The sequence below is a fragment of the Siniperca chuatsi genome, linkage group LG7 (assembly GCF_020085105.1).
Source record: "Siniperca chuatsi isolate FFG_IHB_CAS linkage group LG7, ASM2008510v1, whole genome shotgun sequence".
Taxonomy (NCBI): Eukaryota; Metazoa; Chordata; class Actinopteri; order Centrarchiformes; family Sinipercidae; genus Siniperca; species Siniperca chuatsi.
In genome coordinates, this window is record NC_058048.1 from 29,159,361 (window position 1) to 29,180,718 (window position 21,358).

Genomic DNA, 21,358 nt, shown 5'->3' on the forward strand with positions numbered 1-21,358 from the left:
GAGTCACTCAGTAGTAAAATTGTGTAATTATGCTGGTTGGACGATGTGAATTCTTTACAAATCTACCTAAAACATACCTGTACAGACTGATAATTTATCTACTTATAACCCCCATCATTTTATGTTGTATTTAGTTTTAATCTTTCGTTTGACCATTCCGTTATTATAATGCTATATTTTACTATATATATATATTTTTTACTATATTTTACTGCATTTATATGTGCACTTTGTAACTGTGGTTTTGTAAGATGCTACAGATATGATGTACTTGGAACATAAAAAATAGAAATGTATGAATTAAAAGTAAAATTTCATATTAAAGCAGTCCAAGATTAAGCAATCGCTCAAATTAATGCCATAAATATAGAGAAAAGGGTTCATAATACATCAGTGCATTTCTTCGTAATCAACAGAGTAGTAGGACTTATAATTTATTTATTTTTTTAAACATGCGGTGCTTTCATAGAGCCTTCCTATGCAGTGGTGTGCTGCGCAGACAGACTGCATTTCTGGTACCAGGAAATGGAGCAGAGTGAGACATCTCTTCCTGCCAGGTAGGTATCACGTGACTTTAAGCTCACTCTTGCACTCAAACGCTCGTTCAAGTCGGAGTCACTTTAACCCAGAGGAAATAAACTACTTTTATACAACAGCTCCTAACACATTCTATCTAAAAACTTTGTCAAAAAGGTTCACAAATGTATGAACAGAAGGAAACAAGAGCATGTCAGAAAACTTATTCATAAGTGGCAAATGAAATAATTCAGACCAGTTAAAATAAGGTACGTGAGTGCAAATAACCAAGACATGATCTGCCCACAAAAAGCTCATGAACTCTCCAGCAGGCAGAACTTAATGTTTAGCCTTATTTGGCTTAACAGTACAAGCTACACAAAGCCGAGTTCATTTCTATGAGCACAATTTTAGACATGATTTTTGCCTAAAACCTGTCGAGTGACAGGATTTAGTGAGAGATTTAATTTCTACCATGCTAAATCTTATCATTTGAGGGGATGGCCACACTTTAGCTTTCTCTGTTGCAGTTTGCCTAATGATTTGTGTATCTGTTGTAAAATATTGAAAGCGTCACATTAAATGTAACTATTTGACTACCAAACTAACTTTGTAATTCCCCAGCTTGTCCTGGGTTCTGAAGACCTTGTGAACACTACGTGAAACAAAGTGACCACAACATGTTAAGTGTATTTTCCAGATTTTATTGATTTTGTACACAAAAAACAGGGTCTTGCTTCCATCTGGTGGAACGCTTGAAAACCTGTAAGAGACAAAACAATTAAAAACCAGCTTCAAACAATTGAAATTGATCTTGCTGAACAAAAACAGGGATATTACTTCATGCTTTCTTAATAACTAAACCAATTATAATGGTTTTCGCCAAAGGCAAACATGCTACAAATATTCATTTCCTCATGACGCTGCAATGACTTTTAGAAGAGTCAAATCATTTTGTGACTGGAGCTTACAAGGTCAAGATTGACACATAACCGGTTCAAGGTAGGTTAATTTCAGGTTTAAACTGATTTGACATAAACAGTGTAAAAACACCACACATTTTTCTCTCCAGATTTTCAGCAATCATACAACTTACTTTAGATTTAAAGCAATCTTGTATTAAACCGTGTTTATTGTTAAAGCTACTGGGAATTTTAAGTATGTCATGAAAAACAAATTCAAGTAAATCCTGTTAAAGTAGGTATTAATTTTAAGCGTCGCTGTATTTGTACTTTAGTTCCTATTGCAAGCAGATCCACCTTGCCTTGGTCAGTTTGTTGGCACAGTATTCACCAACCAAGAGTCAGTTTCCCCACTTCTTTACGGTTCATAAACTGCTTCAACCCTTCTCAGACAAATGCCTCGATGTCTTCAACTGAAAAGGACTCCCCGCTCTGGGGAACTGGAGCAGAACCACAGAACGTGAACCTGCACCAGTAACCACCAGAACCAGAGTGAGTCCTGTTCCGACTCGTCATCGTATCATCACTGAAGGGACAAAAAAATGACTATATTTTGCCTCTAATAATTGCCTGGATATCCACAAATTAAGTGGACAGATTAACCATAATTTGTTCACCTAAAAAAAGCACCATGTACATCACTATCGAGGCCTACAGTGTGAAATAACTGAATCTAATTTTAACACATTAAAAACATCCAGTTTACTACCATCATGACAAAAAACACAGTACGAGCTTCAGCTATCAAACGGCTTTTAAACGGTGTATGGATGCGGCTGTGGTCGCTCAGTTTGGTTTTTTTTGGAGCATTATAGAGATCAATTATTTCAAGATTATAAATAACTGTCCTCTCGTGATATTGAGTCATTATGTTATCATCAAGATAATGATTCTGTGGTGCCCATTATCCTAATGGAACAAGTATTACACTGCTATTGTGATCCCAAACACAGCTTTAATGTTAGCAAAAACAAAACAAAAAAAAAAAAAAAAAAAAAAAAAAAAACAAACAAACAAACAAAAAAAAAACAGCCTGCTGGTGACGGGACCCTGCCGTCTCTTACCCTTTTATGCTGTGGGTACAGGTGTTCCCTGGGGCATGGCGGGCACCTCTGGCTTGGCCCCCTTCTGCTCAGAAATGGGTGTGGTGGGCAGGTTCTCCTCCTTGGGCTCCACAATGCTGACGTGGTCAGGCAGGGGCTTCTTGGGGCCAATCTTACCGCTGGGGTCCCAGGGCAGCATGATCTTCACCTTGATGCCCAGCACACCTGAGGATGACCAACAAGCACATCAATAAACATGTATCAGAAACCAAAGCTATAAAGTACAGAGCCAAAAACAAAATGCTTCCTCCTCCAAATACTTGTGGATCGCACTGTATCACTAGGTTTGGTTTCAGTACCACTAACCAGGTTGTCATAGAAGCACAGGCGTAAAAAGATTTGCAATGAGAGCTAGCAGAAAACCCAAAAGGTGTTATTTCTTTAATGTTGCTGCTGCCTGGCCGAGCCGCACTCACCCTGCCTCAGCAGGACGTGGCGGACTGCTGTGTCGACGTAGTAGTTGACGGGGTCTCCGCTGTGGATCATCAGGCCGTCCACAAACTTCATGGACTTGGCCCTCTGACCCCTCAGCTTGCCGGACACAACAACCTCGCAGCCCTTGGCGCCGCTCTCCATGATGAACCTCAGAACACCATAGCAGGCCCTGAAAGAGGGGAGGGTAAGAACCGTGTTAATACACAACCATTTACCAAGAATTACAGTCAGTGCTTCCCTGTTCTTTTGGTGAAGGAGGACAACAACAGTTTGTCAAGATGCCAAGAATTATAACTTTTACTACACTGATCGAAGACAGCAGTTTAAGCTAGGTTTAAATTTAAACACAAGGAATTAACAGCAGTGTTGCTGTAGATACTGACTGTACATATGTATAATTCAAAAAATTTCAACTAAATCAGTATTAATTACAAGCTTTAGTTTGGATAGAATTTAGTTTATTTACTACTTCTATCGCAAGCAGAACCACCTTGCTTTGGTTAGTCTGTTGCCATCTTATTGACAGGCCTTCACAAAGACAGTCAGGTTCTCTACACAATACCTTAATCAGGTAACAGTGTGTGTGTGTGTGTGTGTGTGTGTGTGTGTTCAACCCTTCTCAGACAAATGCCTCGATGTCTTCAACTGAAAAGGACTCCCCGCTCTGGGGAACTGGAGCAGAACCACAGAACGTGAACCTGCACCAGTAACCACCAGAACCAGAGTGAGTCCTGTTCCGACTCGTCATCGTATCATCACTGAAGGGACAAAACCTCAGACACGTAAACTTCCCGAGAGCAAACAGGGCTGCTTATGACAGGCCAGTGAACTCTGATATTTCCGACACCTTCATTAATCACTTCTACAGAAACACGTCATACTTGCTGCTTTTGATGTGTAGTCTGGCTTTTTAAAAAGTATTTTTAATTTTATTTATAATGCTTCAATTGTATTTCCTATTTATATTACGAAATTAAAACAGTTCTGTTTATCGTCTGCTCACAGATATTACAATGATATTTTCAAATGTGGACAGATAAACACCATTTAGTTTCACACTTCAGACCAAATTGTTTACATCACTATTCAGGGCTATACACTAAATTAATCAAATGTTCACTTTCACGGCAAAAACCGTACAACAGGTTGCATTTTTGAACACAGCTTTAAAACAAAACTATTCACTCCCATTAATTCCCCATCTGATCAATGATTCTTAGAATAAAAAAAGAATGGCCAGCCAAACAACCAACAGAACGAAATTGCCGGCAAGAATTTTATAAGGACTTTCACACAAATCCATTTTATATTTTTAAATCAGTTAATCCTAGTACAGTCTTACAGTTTTAGACATGCTACGTGCATCATTTTGTGCTTCCCCAAATTAAGACCACATTTCTAAATGGTCTGGACTTAAATACAAAGAAGAAAGGCAGCTATCAACTCTAGGTACGAATCTGTCCATTTCGCCAGCGATATGATGTGAAGGAATCCAGGATTTTTCACATTTGTCAAATCTGATCTCTACAGTGAAGAGATACTGAATCTTCTTGCTGAAGCGTCTCAAGGTAAGTTACAAATTTAAAGTGGAGATTAGTGTCAAAATGCTACACGTCATCTTTGGGATAAGTACCAATAACGCCAGAGGAGGTGGGAAATAATAATAATACATTTTATTTAATTTGTGCTTAAAAAAAAAAAAAAAGATACTCAAAGGCACTTTAAGACAGATATCAGTATAAAAAGGTAGCATGTTGAATTAGCCATGAGACAGTAAATCCTACCAGTTTTTGTACAGCACCGCTTACCTACGGACAGCCAGGCCTCCCAGCAGCTTGTAGCGCAGAGACTCTGCCTGAGCGATGGCACACAGACCACGAGTGGCAACTTTCTCAGCATACAGCTAAAAGACAGAAGAGACAGTTTAGCCAAATATCCTGCATGCTGCCGATGCTAAACTACAGGTCGGGGTCAAAATGGCTCCTAGATCCATTGGTGAGGGAGTGTAACAGTCTCTCTTCATTACATTGGATTAAATGCAGACACATGAATCCGCTCTATTTCCAATGCACACTGCTTTCAGAAAGAACAGCGGTAGAAACAGAAAATCTCATTACTGCTATCAGAGATGTTAATCTTTCTTGGCTCTGTGATTGGAAATGCAGCACACTCCCGATTCTTCGACCCTTCTCAGACAAATGCCTCTGTGTCTTCATGTGAAAAAGACTCCCTGATCTGTGGGACTGGAGCAGAACCACAGAACGTGGACCTGAACCAGTAACCCGCGGAACCAGACTGAGCCCTGTTCTGTCTCGTCATCGTATCATCACCGAAGGGAAGACAATCAAAATTCTGCAGCCTTTGCTCCTGCATTCATTTTCTTAATATGAACAGGATGTGTTTTAACATTTGACTTCTGTAATAGACGTGTGCATTGTAGTCAAGTGTTGTGCACTGGTCTGCAACTATTTCTTTTACTTACACACAAATCTGAAAGTTATCTTGACAATTAAATACTGTAGCTATTGTGCACAAGTTTGTTGCCTTTACTGTTGGATTTGATCATTTTAATTTGATTTTGAAGCCAAACGCGCAATTACCAATATTAGCACCAAAGATTTATTTCTCTTTATTTCTGTAGCACAATTAACGTGTGTTAAACATACTGCCACGAGCACAATACCATGTTTTTTCTTCGGCATTAAAAGATCCGAGTGAGCACTTCATTACTTACCTCCACGCTGCCCTCGGGGAAGCCGAACCTCTTCTGGACCACAGCGGTGAGCTCTCTGATCCGACGGCCCTTTTCTCCAAGAACATTCTGGGTCCTAAAGACAGTTTAAGACATTTAGGGTTACACTGTTCCTGGGCTAAATAAATAAAGTCAACAGCATCAAATAAAAAGCTCACTGACATGTTCAAAGTTCAGTTTTGTTGTATGACAGCTCAGAATATTATGGCCAAGCTATGACCTTGATATATTTACATCTTGCTAAAAGTGATGCAACGGTAAAAATTAACCCGCGTACGTTTATAATAATAAAGTCAGGACACTCACCTTGTGGCCAGGATGATGATCTCAGTCCTGGTTGGAGTCACACGCACCTCCACACCGGAGTAACCATCCTCAGCAAGCTCGCGAGTCAGGAACTCGTTCAGCTCGGCCTTGAAGATACCGTCTGAGACGAACTAAAGAGTACAGGGTCAGCTTAACTACGATAGAACTGACAATCACCAAGAAGAAAAACACGGGGGGCTATTTTTCCTGTTGGAATTAGGAATTACAATAGATATATTACAAGGTTTCAGTCAGTGGTGGCTTGAAGTGAGAATGAATGAAGGGAATGTTTGTCCTCGATTGAGTTTCAGGTGCGCTTCATCACTTTAAAAAAGGGAAACGCCGCCTAAAAACACGGCTGGTGTCCTTTTTTAAAAAAAAAAAAAAAGCCTTGTAAAGTTAGTTTTAATTTAGATCTAGTCAAGGATGTAAAGACAAAAACTAGAGATGCTCCACAGCGAATACAAGGACGTAGTGACAGCAATGATGCAATTTATCCTGGCATTTTGGATCGTGGCACATTAAGTATTTAGAGCACAATCACCAACTTAATTTCACTTATAACATCACGGATTCAAGTACTGATGCCTCGTTGTTTCACAGGTCAACTATGTAGTTAGCCGATTATACGTGTTTAGTTTCCCCATGGCTTACCAGAAATACTGGGCAGATCTGTTTCAAGTTGCATTTTAACTCCAATATACCGAAATACGATGCTTCTGTCAGTCGTTTGCACCCATCTAAAATTAACTACACTGACCATTTGATGTTTGGAGTCAAACATTACTAACATACTACTTCTTATTGACCAAACTTCCTAATATTTGCCGGTTTTATCTAAAGGTAACGTTAGTTAACTTTCACTCGGTCCCCGTTCATGTCACTATGAAGCTAACGTTAGCTTACCAGCTAAACCACATTAGGGGACCTGAAACTAACTGTGTTTAATACGAGACGAGGAGAGATATTTCACAAGGTTTGAAGTCTGGTAGAATTGCTCTTCACTCTACCCGACAGTTTTACTTGAGGACGGGGTACGGTATGTCTGTGGGTCCCGGTTTATAACTCATGCTCGGCTGCGGTGCCATGTTAGCTTGCCAAATGAGGAGGACGCGGCGCGACAGCATCTGGATTAATCCTCTCCAGACCAGCGGCGGACAAGCTCGACTAACACCGGGGCGAACTCGAAACGCTTGTACCCTAACCAACATGACCCCATTTTTACATAAACCTGCTACATGTGTGTGTAAAACGAGGATAAAACATTGCTAACCTTCCTCTTCTTGGAGATTTGCACCGCCATCTTCCGATAGGCCGTAGACAGGAAAGGACCCTCGGATGACGCGGAAATGGCTTTATACCAAAATAGCAAACTTCCGGTGACGTCATATCCAGGCTGCCGCTGATATTTGTAGTTTTTTTTTTTTTTTTTTTAATAGATGCCAGTCGCTTAATTTCTAAATAGATACCCCAAGCAGGAAAACTGGGTTTTTTAGATTTTAACAGTGAATCCCAGAAAGATTATTTAACAGAAAACATGATGAATTATTTCTATTCGCCTTTTCACATGTAAAATAAATCTTCGTAATCCATGATTTTCTGGTTATTGTTCAGTAGGTACCTTGTGCACAGGTGTATTAATAACATATCGTTTCATCAATCGTTTCCGCGATAAATGTGACATATATTGATATTGATTTCAGGTGATACGGACCAGCCCTTTACACAACGAACAGTGTGACCTAATTATCCATATAAAAGTAATTATACAAAGTATTTGGCTTTTGTTCCAGGTGAGAGTCAGAGTCCTGGAGGCCTGCGAGGGCCTCAGTGGGTTTGAAGCTTTACATTGTCACATAGTCTATCTTAATGGGCAATTTACATGACTGCTTATTGAGGTAATGTCATCATTTGACCTACTAGCAGGGTCAGCAGGGGTGCTTGCAAAGGTGTTGATGATTATTTTTAAACAGTATTTTTACTGAAGATTTTGGATTCAAAGTAATTAAGCGTAACTGCAAAATTGTTTACACAGTCTATGGTCATTGAGACATTACAAATTGGACAAAATTTAATATAAATGTAACTTATAACATGCAAATTGACAGTTGATGACTTGTGCATGAACACTAAACAAGCTAGTTAGAAATAAGACTCGGATCATACATATATCTGTTACAATTAGGTGGGTACAAAAATCAAGACTCAAAAGTCTTAAATATTTAAAAAAAATATATAAAAAAACATCATTGGCATTGAAATATAATCTTTTAAATTCAGTTGAATAGTTGCTGCTTTCAGGACAGGCGAAATCCAAAGAAAATGGGATTTATTGGATGAATACAGGGGATAGGCTATATTTGCAGCAGTGCTGGTAGGGGTGCATGTAAAATGGGGTGTGTGCATGTGTGTGTGAAATATAAATAAATAAAAAATATAACTCTCTTAGCCACAACTCATCACAGCAATTGATAATGATGATGATTATTATTACACAGAGGTAGTCATGTGTCCATGTTAATAGTATCTGTGCTAACAATATACACATTGTTATCAAACAACATAATCCCCTGCGCTATGTAACGTATTAAAATAGCCCTGCAATAAATGCAACTTTTGAAAATGTTTAATTCACCTTCATTTGCATACTTGGCAGTGGACAGAACTTTTGAAAAAAAACAAAAAAGCCCCATCTCCTATCGCGTTTGATTATTTTATTTTGAAAGTTTTTACCGGAATTGTTTGGTATGGTATTGTTTCTGTCTTGACACTAGTGGGGCTGATAGTTGGCACTTGTATTTTGAAACATGAATGTTCAGTGCCCTCCAGTGGTCACACTGTGGGACTGCAACACTGCACTATATTCGTTGTTGACAGCGTTAATGTCGGTGTTATTGTTATCATTATTATTATTAATATCAATATGCACAATTCCTTACTAGTGCGATTATTACAAATAACACAATTATTGGTTAAGAACTATATTATTTAAGTGATGTTTAATAACAGGCTTCTGGACTGGAGATCCCGTTATCATGTCTGCCTGAGTGTTTACTGGTCACAAAGAGGAAATTTATCAAAGTTAGTTGTGATAACACAGTACAACTTCCGGCCAATACTTTCAAAATAAATTTAACTTAAACTGAAGCAATTAGAAGCAAATTAAGAGAAATATTGATTAAATGATTATGTAATTGCTCTTTAGTGGTCACAGTTAGAGACTCCAACTCCACACCCTTTAAGCATAATAATAGAGATATGTATTCTCATTATTATTATTTCGACATAGTCATTTTAGTATTAATGCTAATAATATCTGTACGAATACCAATTGAGGAAGCGGGCGCAGCAGGCAGATACAAAAATATGTTGCCAAAATTTTATAATAGCTCATAAGGAGTTGCAACTCTTTACGATAGTCTTGTAAAAAGAACATTATTGGTAAAAATCTGTATTCTATCATATCTTGCATAAAATTTTTTTTTTAGAGTTTTTAATGAGGTAATTTAACTTTTTTTGTGGAGAAACCATTTGAGACAAATTATTCAAAGCAGAGTATTTTTTGTGTCTTAAAACATGTCTAGAGGGGACTTTAACCTGACAACTAAGTCTTAACCCTCAGACAGACCTTATTTGGGGGTTTGAGGCCCATTATTGCTACTGCTGCAACTAAACCAAAAGATTACTATACCAATAATCATGGGCCAGTCAAGAATGGTCACAGAGTTGTTCCAAAGCCACTCCTTTGATATTTTAGCTGTGTGCTTAGGGTCATTGTCTTGTTGGAAGGTGAACCTTCAGCCCAATCTGAGGTCCTGAGCACTCTGGAAGAGGTTTTCTTCCAGGATATCTCTGTACTTGGCGGCATTCATCTTTCCTTCAATTGCAACCAGTCGTCCTGTCCCTGCAGCTGAAAAACACCCTCATATCATGAGGCTGCCACCACCATGTTTCACTGTTGGAAACGGTAAACAGGAAACGGTAAACAGGAACACCAGAGGGTCGACTCCACTGCTTGTGCTCCACAGTCTCATGGCACTGAGTTTGACTGAGAAATGACTGAGTGAACTTTGTTGCTGTTATGAAGCTGTGTGTGCACTATAGCACTTATTTCCCCTGTTGTGATCTCACAAAATCACGCTTGCTTTCTTGTTTCTTTCTTGTTCCATTTGACTTTTCAGCAATGTTACTGTGTTCCCAGATCTCAATTAACTTAGTGAGTACAATGTAATTATTAGTGGTGGGAATAATGGAGCTAAATTATCCTTTTAACCTAAACCAGATTTATAGATTCTGGATTTGTCAATAAAGGAGGAGGAGTTTGCAATTTGAAGAATTTTTAATGAGGTAATTAAACGTTTTGTGGAGAAACAATATGAGATAAATTATTCAAAGCAGTGTATTTTTTGTGTCTTAAATCATGTGTGGATAGTCTTATACCTCAGACAGCCCTTTGAAGAGGTGAGGAAGAGACAAAATGTCCTCCCTTTCCAGATTGTTTGTCACAAGGATGAAAGCACACACATTCACACAGATACGAACAGAGGCTACTGTGTGCTGTTCTGTGGTAGAAGTCCACTGTCTCTGAGCACAGTATCGACACTCCGTGTGAGGTGGTCTTTGTACTTCAGCAGTCGGTCGTCATAAATCAGCTGGTCTGCTGTCAGCTTGGGTTGTGCTGGAGCTCTGCACAGACAGAAAGCAGGGACGCAAGTGTTATATACAATCTGAGACAAACACTAGCACCATAGAGAACTCAAATCTGCATTTAAGAGATTTCCTTTAACAACATCCTCCATGTTCCTCTTAGAAACACTGGGGTCTCCTGGATAATTTAACAGTATGATAGTTTTTCAGAATTTGGCAAGGAGAAAATCTTCACATATTACAGTACTCATCAGCCCCAGCTACTGTTTCTATGGCAAAGACGCCTGTCAGAGGCGAGACTCAGCTGTAGCAAATTCAGAACGCTTCATCTTTGGAATTAGGAACATAACTATATGCCATAGTAATTAAATTAATCTAAAACTGATCCATAATCTAAAAGGAAACTGAATGCTTTCATCAGGTTTCTATGAAGTGTAATCTAGGCTCAGTGCTAGGATGTTTCTTACTGAAATTAATAAAAACTCAAACTGGAACTCAGCTTTATCTTCCATTCATATGAGGGAATTCTGTGTAATTCTGTGGTTTAGTATTGAATGAACTGGAGTGCTGACTGGAGTCTCTGCTGATGGTGTTAACCAGGGATTAACCTGTGACAGATGCCTCCTATGAACAGGTCCAACACAGGTTAAATGTGTTCAGTAGAGTATAGTATGAGGTGTGTTATATTGTTCAATTAACTCCAGAGATCAGCTCTCTTGGGTCAATGAGGAACACAAGATCTAAACAAAAATTTTATTCAAAATTAAATAAAGCTTTAAACATGGTGTCAATAGGAGACTGCTATACTGTATATATGCAGGCTAAGAGGTTGGCCAGCCCTATTCTAACATCATGTACACAATGGTTAAGAAATCAGATTACTGCAGAAAGGTGACTGTAACCTGGTTACTTAAGTGCATGTAAACAAACTGACTGACCAGATTTACTAAGAAAATGTTGCAGAGCAAATGTGCGCTGTGTTCTCACTGAGAGGGAAACTGAAGGTGTAGGTGGTGTTGATACAGCTGATGCTTCACTAGAAGCAATGCGGCCGAATGCATTAAATAAATATCAAAAGACAAAACAGTGCTGTAGTGATTTTACAATTCAATGATTGTCAAGTTAAAATTCAAGTCTGATGAAAACAACTTCCAAAAGCAGCTCTCTTTTTGCAGGTGTGACTATCTGATGTCATTTAGATTTCTGTAGAATAAAGGTAAAGTCAACTTTCCTCTCCAACTACAACCTCTCATGGTGGTGTAAATCCTATGTGTGCTATGTTTACGCCTGCTCTTCAGATCATTTCAGATTGTGAGACCTTAGCGAATCCAACAAAATACATAATGAACCTCAGTTAACATGTCTATTATTTGCATGGTCCTCACTTCAGTGCATGTGCAGTAAGGAGAGAGGCACACACTGAAAACACTTGCTAAAATGACTCCAGACTTGTGGGTCTGTTTGATAAACACATTTACTCTTTCAGGAGAATGCAAGTTTGTTTTATTGCTTGTTTTCCTGCAGCTACGTGGTGGAATTGTGTGACGTTCTCCCAACAAATAATGCAATCACACATAGGAATTGATTAGGAAGTAAACAACCTTGTGTGGTACATCCGTGCTATTTTACTGTCAACCCTGGAACCAATCTGTGGGCTCATCTCTCCATGGACGGCCGTGTAGAACACAACTCGAGGATTGACAATGATCTTGCAGTTGTATCGATTCAGTGAAGTGGCGGGTTCGTGGTACAGGTGAGCCAGGATGTTCACCCCGGACACATTCTTCCAGTCGTGGTTCTGCGGGGGCGGAGTTTTGGAGGGAGGAGGCGGCCTGATGGGGAACACGTAATTCTCAAACATGTAACCCCTGTCAACGCCATATGTCTTTTCCAGCAGCGGCAACAGCTCCAACCAACTGGTAATAGAATGATTTAAAAAAAATACATTGGTAACACTTTTTAAACACCACCTATGTACATTCATAAGCAATATATAAACAAATACTTTATAACACACAATAGCACATAACGAAGTTGGAAGCACATATGGATATGTCTAATGTGTTGCATTTGTAAACATCTATAACTGCTGTATAAACATTATTATAAGGTAGTTATGATCACATAAAGATACACTGTACTTCAAGTAGTAATAAAATTTATGAACCATTTTAAACGCCTATGAATGAAATCTAATTGTTAAATCGAGTAATAAATACTTTGTTACACAATAAAATAGTTTATCCTTTAGTTATTCATAAATTTACTTATTCATGTAATTATTTTAACATTTCATTTCTCTGAAAAGGAGATCTAAAGTAATGCTTTATTAATGTTTACAAATTCTTATAAAATGTTAAAAACTATTAAGCACTTTAAGAGCGTGGGATCCGAGACTGTATTTCATACAGCTAGTGTACTGCGAGAACTCGATCAAGTACTTCATTTGATACAAGGCATCATTTCCCAGAGGTCGATTTATCAAAAGAAATTTGTCTCATTTCATGAGTCTACTCTCATAAAGAAAGTGCTACCTGTTGACTGACTGGGGCAGTATGAGCTCGTCTGTGTCATGCAGGGCCACGTATCTGGATTGGTACATGTATCTGTAAATACAGTCATTGAGAGCAGGGATCTGGCCGTAGTAGTGGATGTCACCTGGACTGACATCAGGCTTCCAGCTTCGAGATACACGCAGAAATCTGGACATAGACCAAGGAATCACCTCTACTAAACCTGAGAAGGAGACGTTGAAAGGATTAGATTAGAAGGACACGTGTTAGCAGCCAAGAGGTTTTAGTTTAGCATTTTTGTTACATTCTGGGAAATGACTTGACTTGTCTTATATAAATTATAATCTTTAATAATATCATGAAATCAAACCTGTTTTAATGCTATTTACTAGCATTTTTCAGCAATAGCATTCAGTGTATTTAAATTCAGTGATATAGTAGTTTTATTTGTTACACTGAGTCTGCCATTTCCGCGCTGGGATCAAATTGTCTACCTACACACGATGGATTCACAGCAAACGATGCAGCATTTAATCCAGCGCGTGTAATCCATTACTGTTTATAATTTCATCTCACTGATACAGTATCTGCCTCACTGTTTACTGTATCAGAGCTGGATTAAGTTACTGCTAATGCTAACCCAACATGTCCTACCGCTGCTGCTTCACAATAAAAGCACTGAACTGGTGAAACACACTGGCTTTAGTTGTGAAGCAGTCACAGGAAACAATGTATTTGTCACTGAGGTTAGCACTGACAGCAATTGTTCACCAAAAATGCATCTACAAACAAGACATGGTCATTTTTTATCAGTGGCTCAGTTCTAAATACTGCAGGGAGTAATGAAGAGTCAGGAGCAGCCACAGTGAGCTGTTAGAGGAAGAGCTGCAGGCGACAGGCTGCACTCCAACTCTTCAGCTGCCTAACCAACTCCTTTTACGGTGTCCTGCTGCTGCTGTGTGGAGAACCACTTGTGCTGTGTGCAACATGAAATCACGATGGAAGGCATGATGGAAAAAGGCAGATTATTGACTGACGTCTTTAATAAAACATGAGTTTGGGATGTAAATAGATGCAAAAGTTGCTCTTCTGTTTTTCTGACAAAGTAGCTGCAGAGAGAGTGTAGAGTTTTTAGAAAAATAAAGGTCTGACCAGGGTTGACTTCTAGCTGTTGAGGAAACAATGCTAACACTGACCTGGAAAGCACTGTATTTGTGGTTTTGTCCTGGGTATTGAACAATAGAACAGCCTTTTATCCTTACCTCCTCCAACTCCTTGGGAGCTGAACGAAAGGGAAAAGGGTGTTTGGCTGCTCTGCTTACATTGTTCACACAATGATGCTCATAGGGAAAGCATGGAAAATGAATGGATGGATAAAATACCCCTGTTGCAGTTGCTAGTGCGGTGAGGGGAGACAACACAATCACACAGGAAAAAAAAATACTCCACCTCCACTATACTTCACCTTTGCGTGTGTAGTAGTCCAGAATGCGCTGTGTATCGTCGTTGCAGCTGGTCTTATAGATGACAACTCTGTTCACCCCCAGTAACTGCATCATTTCCAAACTCTGGACCAACTACAATACAACACAGGTATTTAGTTGACACACTCCAGGGACATGTGAGCACTAAAATGCAAGACAGTCAAGTCTTAGTTTCTCCATTATTAAAGGCAAATAGTAGTAAGAAGCATTGAGGAAATGTTCTCTGGACTTACTGTAATGTATGATGGAAAGGTGCTAGGCATGAAAATAAGTAATTAAAGCCAATAGAAAAGGAAAATGCAACTGCAAGGGGGCACAAGCCAGTGTCTTCCTGTGCCAGTCCCAAGTCTGGATAAATGCAGAGGATTGTGTCAGGAAGGCCATCTGATGTAAAACACATGCCAAATTAAAAATGCGAATCATGACAATGACTTCCATACCGGTTCACCTACAGGGTACCGATGGAAATTGGACTACTGTTGGTTGAAGATGAAGAAGGAGGGGAGGAAGGTGTGTTTGTAGGCAGAGAGAGAAGAGGAAAGCTAAGAATGTAGGACTGACAGTAGGGACTTTGAATGTTGGGACTATGACAGGGAAGGCTAGAGAGTTGATTGACATGATGCAGAGAAGGAAGGTGGACATACTGTGCGTCCAGGAGACCAGGTGGAAAGGTAGCAAGGCTAGAAGCTTAGGAGCAGGGTTCAAGTTGTTCTACCATGGGTCAGATAGGAAGAGAAACGGAGTAGGAGTTATCCTGAAAGAGGAGTTTGTGAGGAATGTTCTAGAGGTGAAAAGAGTATCAGACAGTTACGATGAGTCTGAAGCTGGAAATTGAAGGGGTGATGTTCAATGTTGTGAGTGGTTATGCCCCACAGGTAGGATGTGAGTTAGAAGAGAAGGAGAAATTCTGGAGTGCATTAGATGAAGTGATGCAGAGCATCCCCAGAGGTGAGAGAGTGGTGATTGGTGCAGGTGAAGGGAACAGAGGTGATGAGAATGTGATGGGCAGGTTTGGTCTTCAGGACAGGAACGCAGTAGGACAGATGGTGGTAGACTTTGCAAAGATTGAAATGGCTGTAGTGAACACTTTCTTCCAGAAGAGGCAGGAACATATGGTGACATATAAGAGCGGAAGTAGAAGCACTCAGGTGGACTACATCTTGTGTAGACGTTGTAATCTGAAAGAGACCAGTGACTGTAAAGTAGTGGTAGGGGAGAGTGTAGCCAGACAACACAGGATGGTAGTGTGTAAAATGACTCTGGTGGTGAGGAAAATGAAGAGGACAAAGGCAGAGCAGAGGACGAAGTGGTGGAAGTTGAAAAAGGAAGAATGTCATGTAGTTTTCAGGGAGGAGCTGAGACAGACTCTGGGTGGTCAAGAAGTGCTCCCAGATGACTGGACCACTACAGCTACTGTGATCAGGGAGGTAGGAGGGTTCTCGGTGTGTCATCTGGAAAGAGGAAAGTGGACAAGGAGACTTGGTGGTGGAACGAGGAAGTGCAGGAGTGCATACAGAGAAAGAGGTTAGCTAAGAAGTGGGACACAGAGGACTGAAGAGAGTAGACAGGAGTACAGGGAGATGCAGCGTAAGGTGAAGGTAGAGGTGGCAAAGGCCAAACAAAGAGCATATGAGGACTTGTATGCTAGGTTGGACACTAAAGAGGGAGATGTGGATTTGTACAGGTTGACCAGACAAAGAGAGATGGGAAGGATGTGCAGCAGGTTAGGGTGATTAAAGATAAGGATGGAAATGTATTGAAAGGTGCCAGGAGTGTGATGGAAGATGGGAGTACTTTGAAGAGTTGATGAATGAGGAAAATGAAAGGGAACGAAGAGTAGAAGAGGTGACTGGTGTGGAGCAGAAAGTAGCAAAGATTAGCAAGAGTAAAGTGAGGAGGACGTTGAAGAGGATGAAGAGTGGAAAGGCAGTTGGTCCTGATGACATACCTGTGGAGGTATGGAAGTGTCTAGGAGAGGTGGCAGTAGAGTTTCTGACTAGTTTGTTTAACAAGATCTCGGAGAGTGAGAGGATGCCCGAGGAATGGAGGAGAAGTGTACTGGTGCCAATTTTTATGAACAAGAGAGATGTGCAGAGCTGTGGCAACTACAGAGGAATAAAGCTGATGAGCCATACAATAAAGTTGTGGGAGAGAGTAGTGGAAGCTAGGCTAAGGGCAGAGGTGAGCATTTGTGAGCAGCAATATGGTTTCATGCCTAGAAAAGAATACAACAGATTCAGTATTCGCTTTGAGGATGCTGATGGAGAAGTACAGAGAAGGTCATAGGGAGTTGCATTGTGTCTTCGTAGATTTAGAGAAAGCGCATGACAGGGTGCCGAGAGAGGAGCTGTGGTATTGTATGAGGAAGTCTGGAGTGGCAGAGAAGTATGTTAGAGTGGTGCAGGACATGTGTGAGAGCTGTAAGACTGTGGTGAGGTGTGCTGTAGGTGTGACAGAGGAGTTCAAGGTGGAGGTGGGTTTGCATCAAGGATCGGCTCTGAGCCCCTTCTTGTTTGCTCTTGTGATGGACAGGCTGACAGGTGAGGTTAGGCAGGAATCTCCATGGACTATGATGTTTGTGGATGACATTGTGATTTGTAGTGAGAGCAGGGAGCAGGTGGAGGAAAATCTAGAGAGATGGAGGTCTGCTCTGGAAAACAGAGGAATGAAGCTTAGCCGCAGTAAGACAGAATACATGTGTCAATGAGAGGTGGAACAGTGAGGTTACAGGGAGCAGAGGTGAAGAAGGTGCAGGACTTTAAGTACTTAGGGTCAACGGTTCAGAGCATTGGAGACTGTGGAAAAGAGGTGAAGAGGCGAGTGCGAGCAGGTTGGAACGGGTGGAGAAAAGTGTCAGGTGTGTTGTGTGATAAAAGAGTATCAGCAAGAATGAAAGGAAAGGTGTTCAAGATGGTGGTGAGACCAGCGATGTTGTACAGCTTAGAGACAGTGGCACTGAAGAAAAGACAAGAGGCAGAGCTGGAGGTAGCAGAGCTTAAGATGTTGAGGTTCTCTTTGGGAGTGACTTAGTGTTGTCACGATACTAGAATTTCTAACTTCGATACGATACCTTGAAAAATATCGATATTCGATACCATTTTCGATACCACAGAGAAAAAAACTGCCACAATATTAAGGGGTTATTTTTTTAATTTAAAGTTAAATATAACAAGTCTAGAACATATATTTTACATTAACAAAACTGTCCTGAGGTAGTGCACTTGTTCAAAAGCCTCTCAGATTGCATTACATTCAAAAACCAATAAAGTGCAAGTAAAAAAAAAGTGCAATCTTTTGTATTTCCAAGTAAAATCAAATCACAAAGTCAATAAAAGATACTTAAACTTCAAGCAAAAACAAAATCAGTGCAATCTTATGCATCAAGTATCAAATTAGTAAACAAAATAATTAAATGGAATCTGTTGCTGCAGTTTTTGACCACACTTAAAATGAACTGAATGAACTAATCTAAGAACTTAGGTTAATGGTAATAGATATTTGTTAACATGAATAAGCAATGAAATACTTACAAAACATTTGTTAATCAAAGTTAAAAGTTGATTTAAACTAACATTCACTAATACACTGTACATGTACTAATTAAAATCCAAAGTTCTATTTGTTAATATTTTTTCATTGGACCAGAGCTAACATGATCCGTTCTATTTTTATTACCTAATACCTACTGTTATCAAAGATTAAAATATACTGTAACAAATGCATTGCTCATCGGTCATAAAAGCTGGTTAATACATTAACGTTATTTGATGAACAGATTTAAACGCAAACGTGCATCACACGCGAAAACAGTGCTCACTGGATTGACATGAAGTCGTCAAGTCACCTTTATTTATATAGTGCTTTTAACAATACAGATTGTGTCAAAGCTCTTAACAGTATCAAATTGGAGGACAGAGTGTCAGTAATGTATAATAATACCAACCTCGAGAAATTCTTTATACAGATCCGGGTGTCGGTCTCTCAGTTGCTTTGCTATATTAGTGGTGTTAGCGCCTTTTGTTAGCACTGTTCTGTAGCATCTCTTGCATATTGGCTTGCTTGTGTCCTTCGGCTTTCCATGTTCATTTGCCTCATATGCAAAATATTTCCAGATAGCACTCCTGCTGTGTTCCTTATCAACCAAAGCCGGTCGCGCGGGCGTTGCACTCGCCATCTTTCCATTCACTTCACTTTTGCTAACCAGAGCGAATGAGACGAGTGCGAGTGTGGTGGTCGTCAACGCGCCTTTGGAGAGAAGTGAAAGTGCAGCTAGTATCGATACTTCGGGAAATTAGTATTGGTACCGTTCAGATATTTCATTATCGATATTTATCAAAATATCGATATTTTTGACAACACTAGAGTGACGAGGATGGAAAGGATCAGGAATGAGTACATCAGAGGGACAGCTCATGTTAGATGTGTTGGAGATAAAGTCAGAGAGGCCAGATTGAGGTGGTTTGGACATGTTCAGAGGAGAGACTGTGAATATATTGGTAGAAGGATGCTGAGGTTGGAGCTGCCAGGCAGGTCTAGAGGAAGATCAAAGAGGAGATTTATGGATGTAGTGAGAGAGGACATGAAGTTAATTGGTGTGAGTGAAGAGGATGCAGAGGACAAGGTTAGATGGAGGCACATGATTCGCTGTGGCGACCCCTAAAAGGGAACAGCCGAAAGGAAAAGAAGAAGAAAGCCAATAGAAAAGGAAGAAGCAAGATGAGTAGGTTTCTTTTGGTCTGTCCTATTTTGTTCTTCTGCATTTCTCATTTCTGTCTTTGTCAGGATACTTTAGAAAACTTCAATAAATAAAATAACTGTAAAATCAGTGTTGTGTGACATTACCTGCAGCACGTTGCTGAAACGATACATGGTGGAGAAGCAGACGGCGAAGTTGTAAGGAAAGGAGTCACTTTTCGCCTTCTTGTTCTTCACCTCCAAAAACTCAAGTTTGTCTGTGGCCACAGAAAAGAATCACAGACACATTGTGACAATCACATTTCATTACTGTACAGTACATTCAACTAGGAGGGAATTTTATATCTTTGGGTTTTAGACTTTATGTCAGACAAGACGAGCAATTTGAAGACGTCACCTTGGGCTTCAGGAAATTGAGATGGGCATTTTTCACTATTTTCTGACATTTTATAGACCAAACCATTAATCATTTAAATTAGAAAATAATCAGCAGATTAATTGATAATAAAAGTAATTGTTAGTTGCAGACGTACTACCTTCTCATTACACACAGTAAATAGTACAGGGTGATTTAAGATAGGCAGTCATGCAGGATGTGATAATACAACACGACTAAGTTTACAGCCATGCTAGGGGCTCTGAGGCTGTATTTAGGCACAGAGATCACCACAATCATTAAGACACGTCGCCTGGGCACCACAAACCATCAACTTTGACCTGGTGGCATTACAGGAAGAGTCAGAGGATCATCAAAGTCAACAGGATTCATTTTCTGGGCACCATGGACGTAATTTCATGGCTAAAAATCTGATTTGCAAAACCCTTCACTACCTTTAGAGTCGGCAGCAGAGGTCACAGCAATATGAGATGGGGTCTCACAGCCTGAGGGGAGAGGACACATGATGTATGCTGTCCCGTACGCAAAGCCAAAGTGATAAGGGATGATGTCGATGACACCTTTAGCGCTGTTCAGTTTGCCCTTACAACAGAGATGGCAGTAATAGTCTACTGTCTCGCTCCTCAGCATCACTGCAACAACACGAACCTGGCATGAGAAGACGAGAGTAAGGATGTTATTACGTCATGGGGAGCATGTAAACTTACAACCTACCTTTTTATCTTGCCATTTTTAATTGTGGACACTGAACCCACTTGTTTTATTGCCATATTGCATCCACTGAGCACCACAGGAAATAAAACTTGGCAGAGTTGGTGCCCTGCTAACTTAACTGACCTCTTTTTTTCCTGTGCGGTGCTCCCAATAAGCTGCTACCAGCTGTGTCTTCGTCCCGATGACTGCCACGAAGGTCCCATTTTGTTCCCGAGGAACTGCATGAGTGAAAAATGTTAAACCAAGTTGTTGCCTAAGTGCTTGATACTGTCAACAGTTGTCTTTGCACAAAAGCTACTAAGCTGCACATTTCTCTGCAGTCACGCCACAGCATCAGTAAATAGAAAGCCAAAGAAATGTTTGGGTTGGAGTACACAATAAAAGGATAATTGTTATCACAACCAGGGTCTTTTTTACATGGTTCTGGCCATCAGTCCTGTCAAGAATAGTAACACTGTAGTCACCAAGTACACTGCTGAGAACTGGGGACACAGTCTTTTCCTTTCGGCTGTTCCCTTTCACGGGTCGCCACAGCGAATCATGTGCCTCCATCTAACCCTGTCCTCTGCATCCTCTTCACTCACACCAATTAACTTCATGTCCACTCTCACTACATCCATAAATCTCCTCTTTGGTCTTCCTCTAGACCTCCTGCCTGGCAGCTCCAACCTCAGCATCCTTCTACCAATATATTCAGTCTCTCCTCTGAACATGTCCAAACCACCTCAATCTGGCCTCTCTGACTTTATCTCCAATACATCTAACATGAGCTGTCCCTCTGATGTACTCATTCCTGATCCTGTCCATCCTCGTCACTCCCAAAGAGAACCTCAA

The 21,358-nt window shown here is 40.2% G+C and overlaps 2 protein-coding genes and 3 non-coding genes across 10 annotated transcripts in view; all 5 read right to left on the reverse strand.

The window, feature by feature from the left end:
- Positions 1 to 1,204: 1,204 nt before the first annotated feature.
- rps3 (ribosomal protein S3) lies at positions 1,205 to 7,471 on the reverse strand. The gene is made up of 7 exons (XM_044202375.1): positions 7,348 to 7,471; positions 6,075 to 6,205; positions 5,751 to 5,844; positions 4,825 to 4,919; positions 2,998 to 3,185; positions 2,543 to 2,746; positions 1,205 to 1,279 (listed from the first exon to the last, which is right to left on the reverse strand). Exons 1-6 carry the CDS (start codon positions 7,375 to 7,377, stop codon positions 2,547 to 2,549), a joined length of 738 nt encoding a protein of 245 aa, XP_044058310.1. The 5' UTR covers positions 7,378 to 7,471; the 3' UTR covers positions 1,205 to 1,279; positions 2,543 to 2,546.
- On the reverse strand, positions 1,861 to 2,010 carry LOC122879722. Its single transcript, XR_006378774.1, has one exon. It is a non-coding gene; the product is annotated as a small nucleolar RNA SNORD15 (small nucleolar RNA).
- On the reverse strand, positions 3,631 to 3,780 carry LOC122879724. Its single transcript, XR_006378777.1, has one exon. It is a non-coding gene; the product is annotated as a small nucleolar RNA SNORD15 (small nucleolar RNA).
- Positions 5,202 to 5,351, reverse strand: LOC122879725. The gene has a single exon (XR_006378778.1). It is a non-coding gene; the product is annotated as a small nucleolar RNA SNORD15 (small nucleolar RNA).
- A 2,923-nt stretch (positions 7,472 to 10,394) lies between the features above and the next one.
- Positions 10,395 to 21,358, reverse strand: part of LOC122878873 — a 29,774-nt gene continuing 18,810 nt past the window's right edge. For 5 of the 6 annotated variants that reach the window (XM_044202353.1, XM_044202354.1, XM_044202355.1 and 2 more), the window contains exons 4-10: positions 20,648 to 20,742; positions 20,245 to 20,458; positions 19,561 to 19,670; positions 14,700 to 14,811; positions 13,256 to 13,457; positions 12,323 to 12,637; positions 10,395 to 10,760 (exon numbers count right to left, since the gene is read on the reverse strand). In XM_044202353.1, the coding sequence (XP_044058288.1) occupies positions 10,622 to 10,760; positions 12,323 to 12,637; positions 13,256 to 13,457; positions 14,700 to 14,811; positions 19,561 to 19,670; positions 20,245 to 20,458; positions 20,648 to 20,742 (1,187 nt within the window). In that variant the 3' untranslated portion in view covers positions 10,395 to 10,621. The remainder of the gene's footprint in view (positions 10,761 to 12,322; positions 12,638 to 13,255; positions 13,458 to 14,699; positions 14,812 to 19,560; positions 19,671 to 20,244; positions 20,459 to 20,647; positions 20,743 to 21,358) is intronic. The other variant, XM_044202358.1, reaches the window with a different exon arrangement.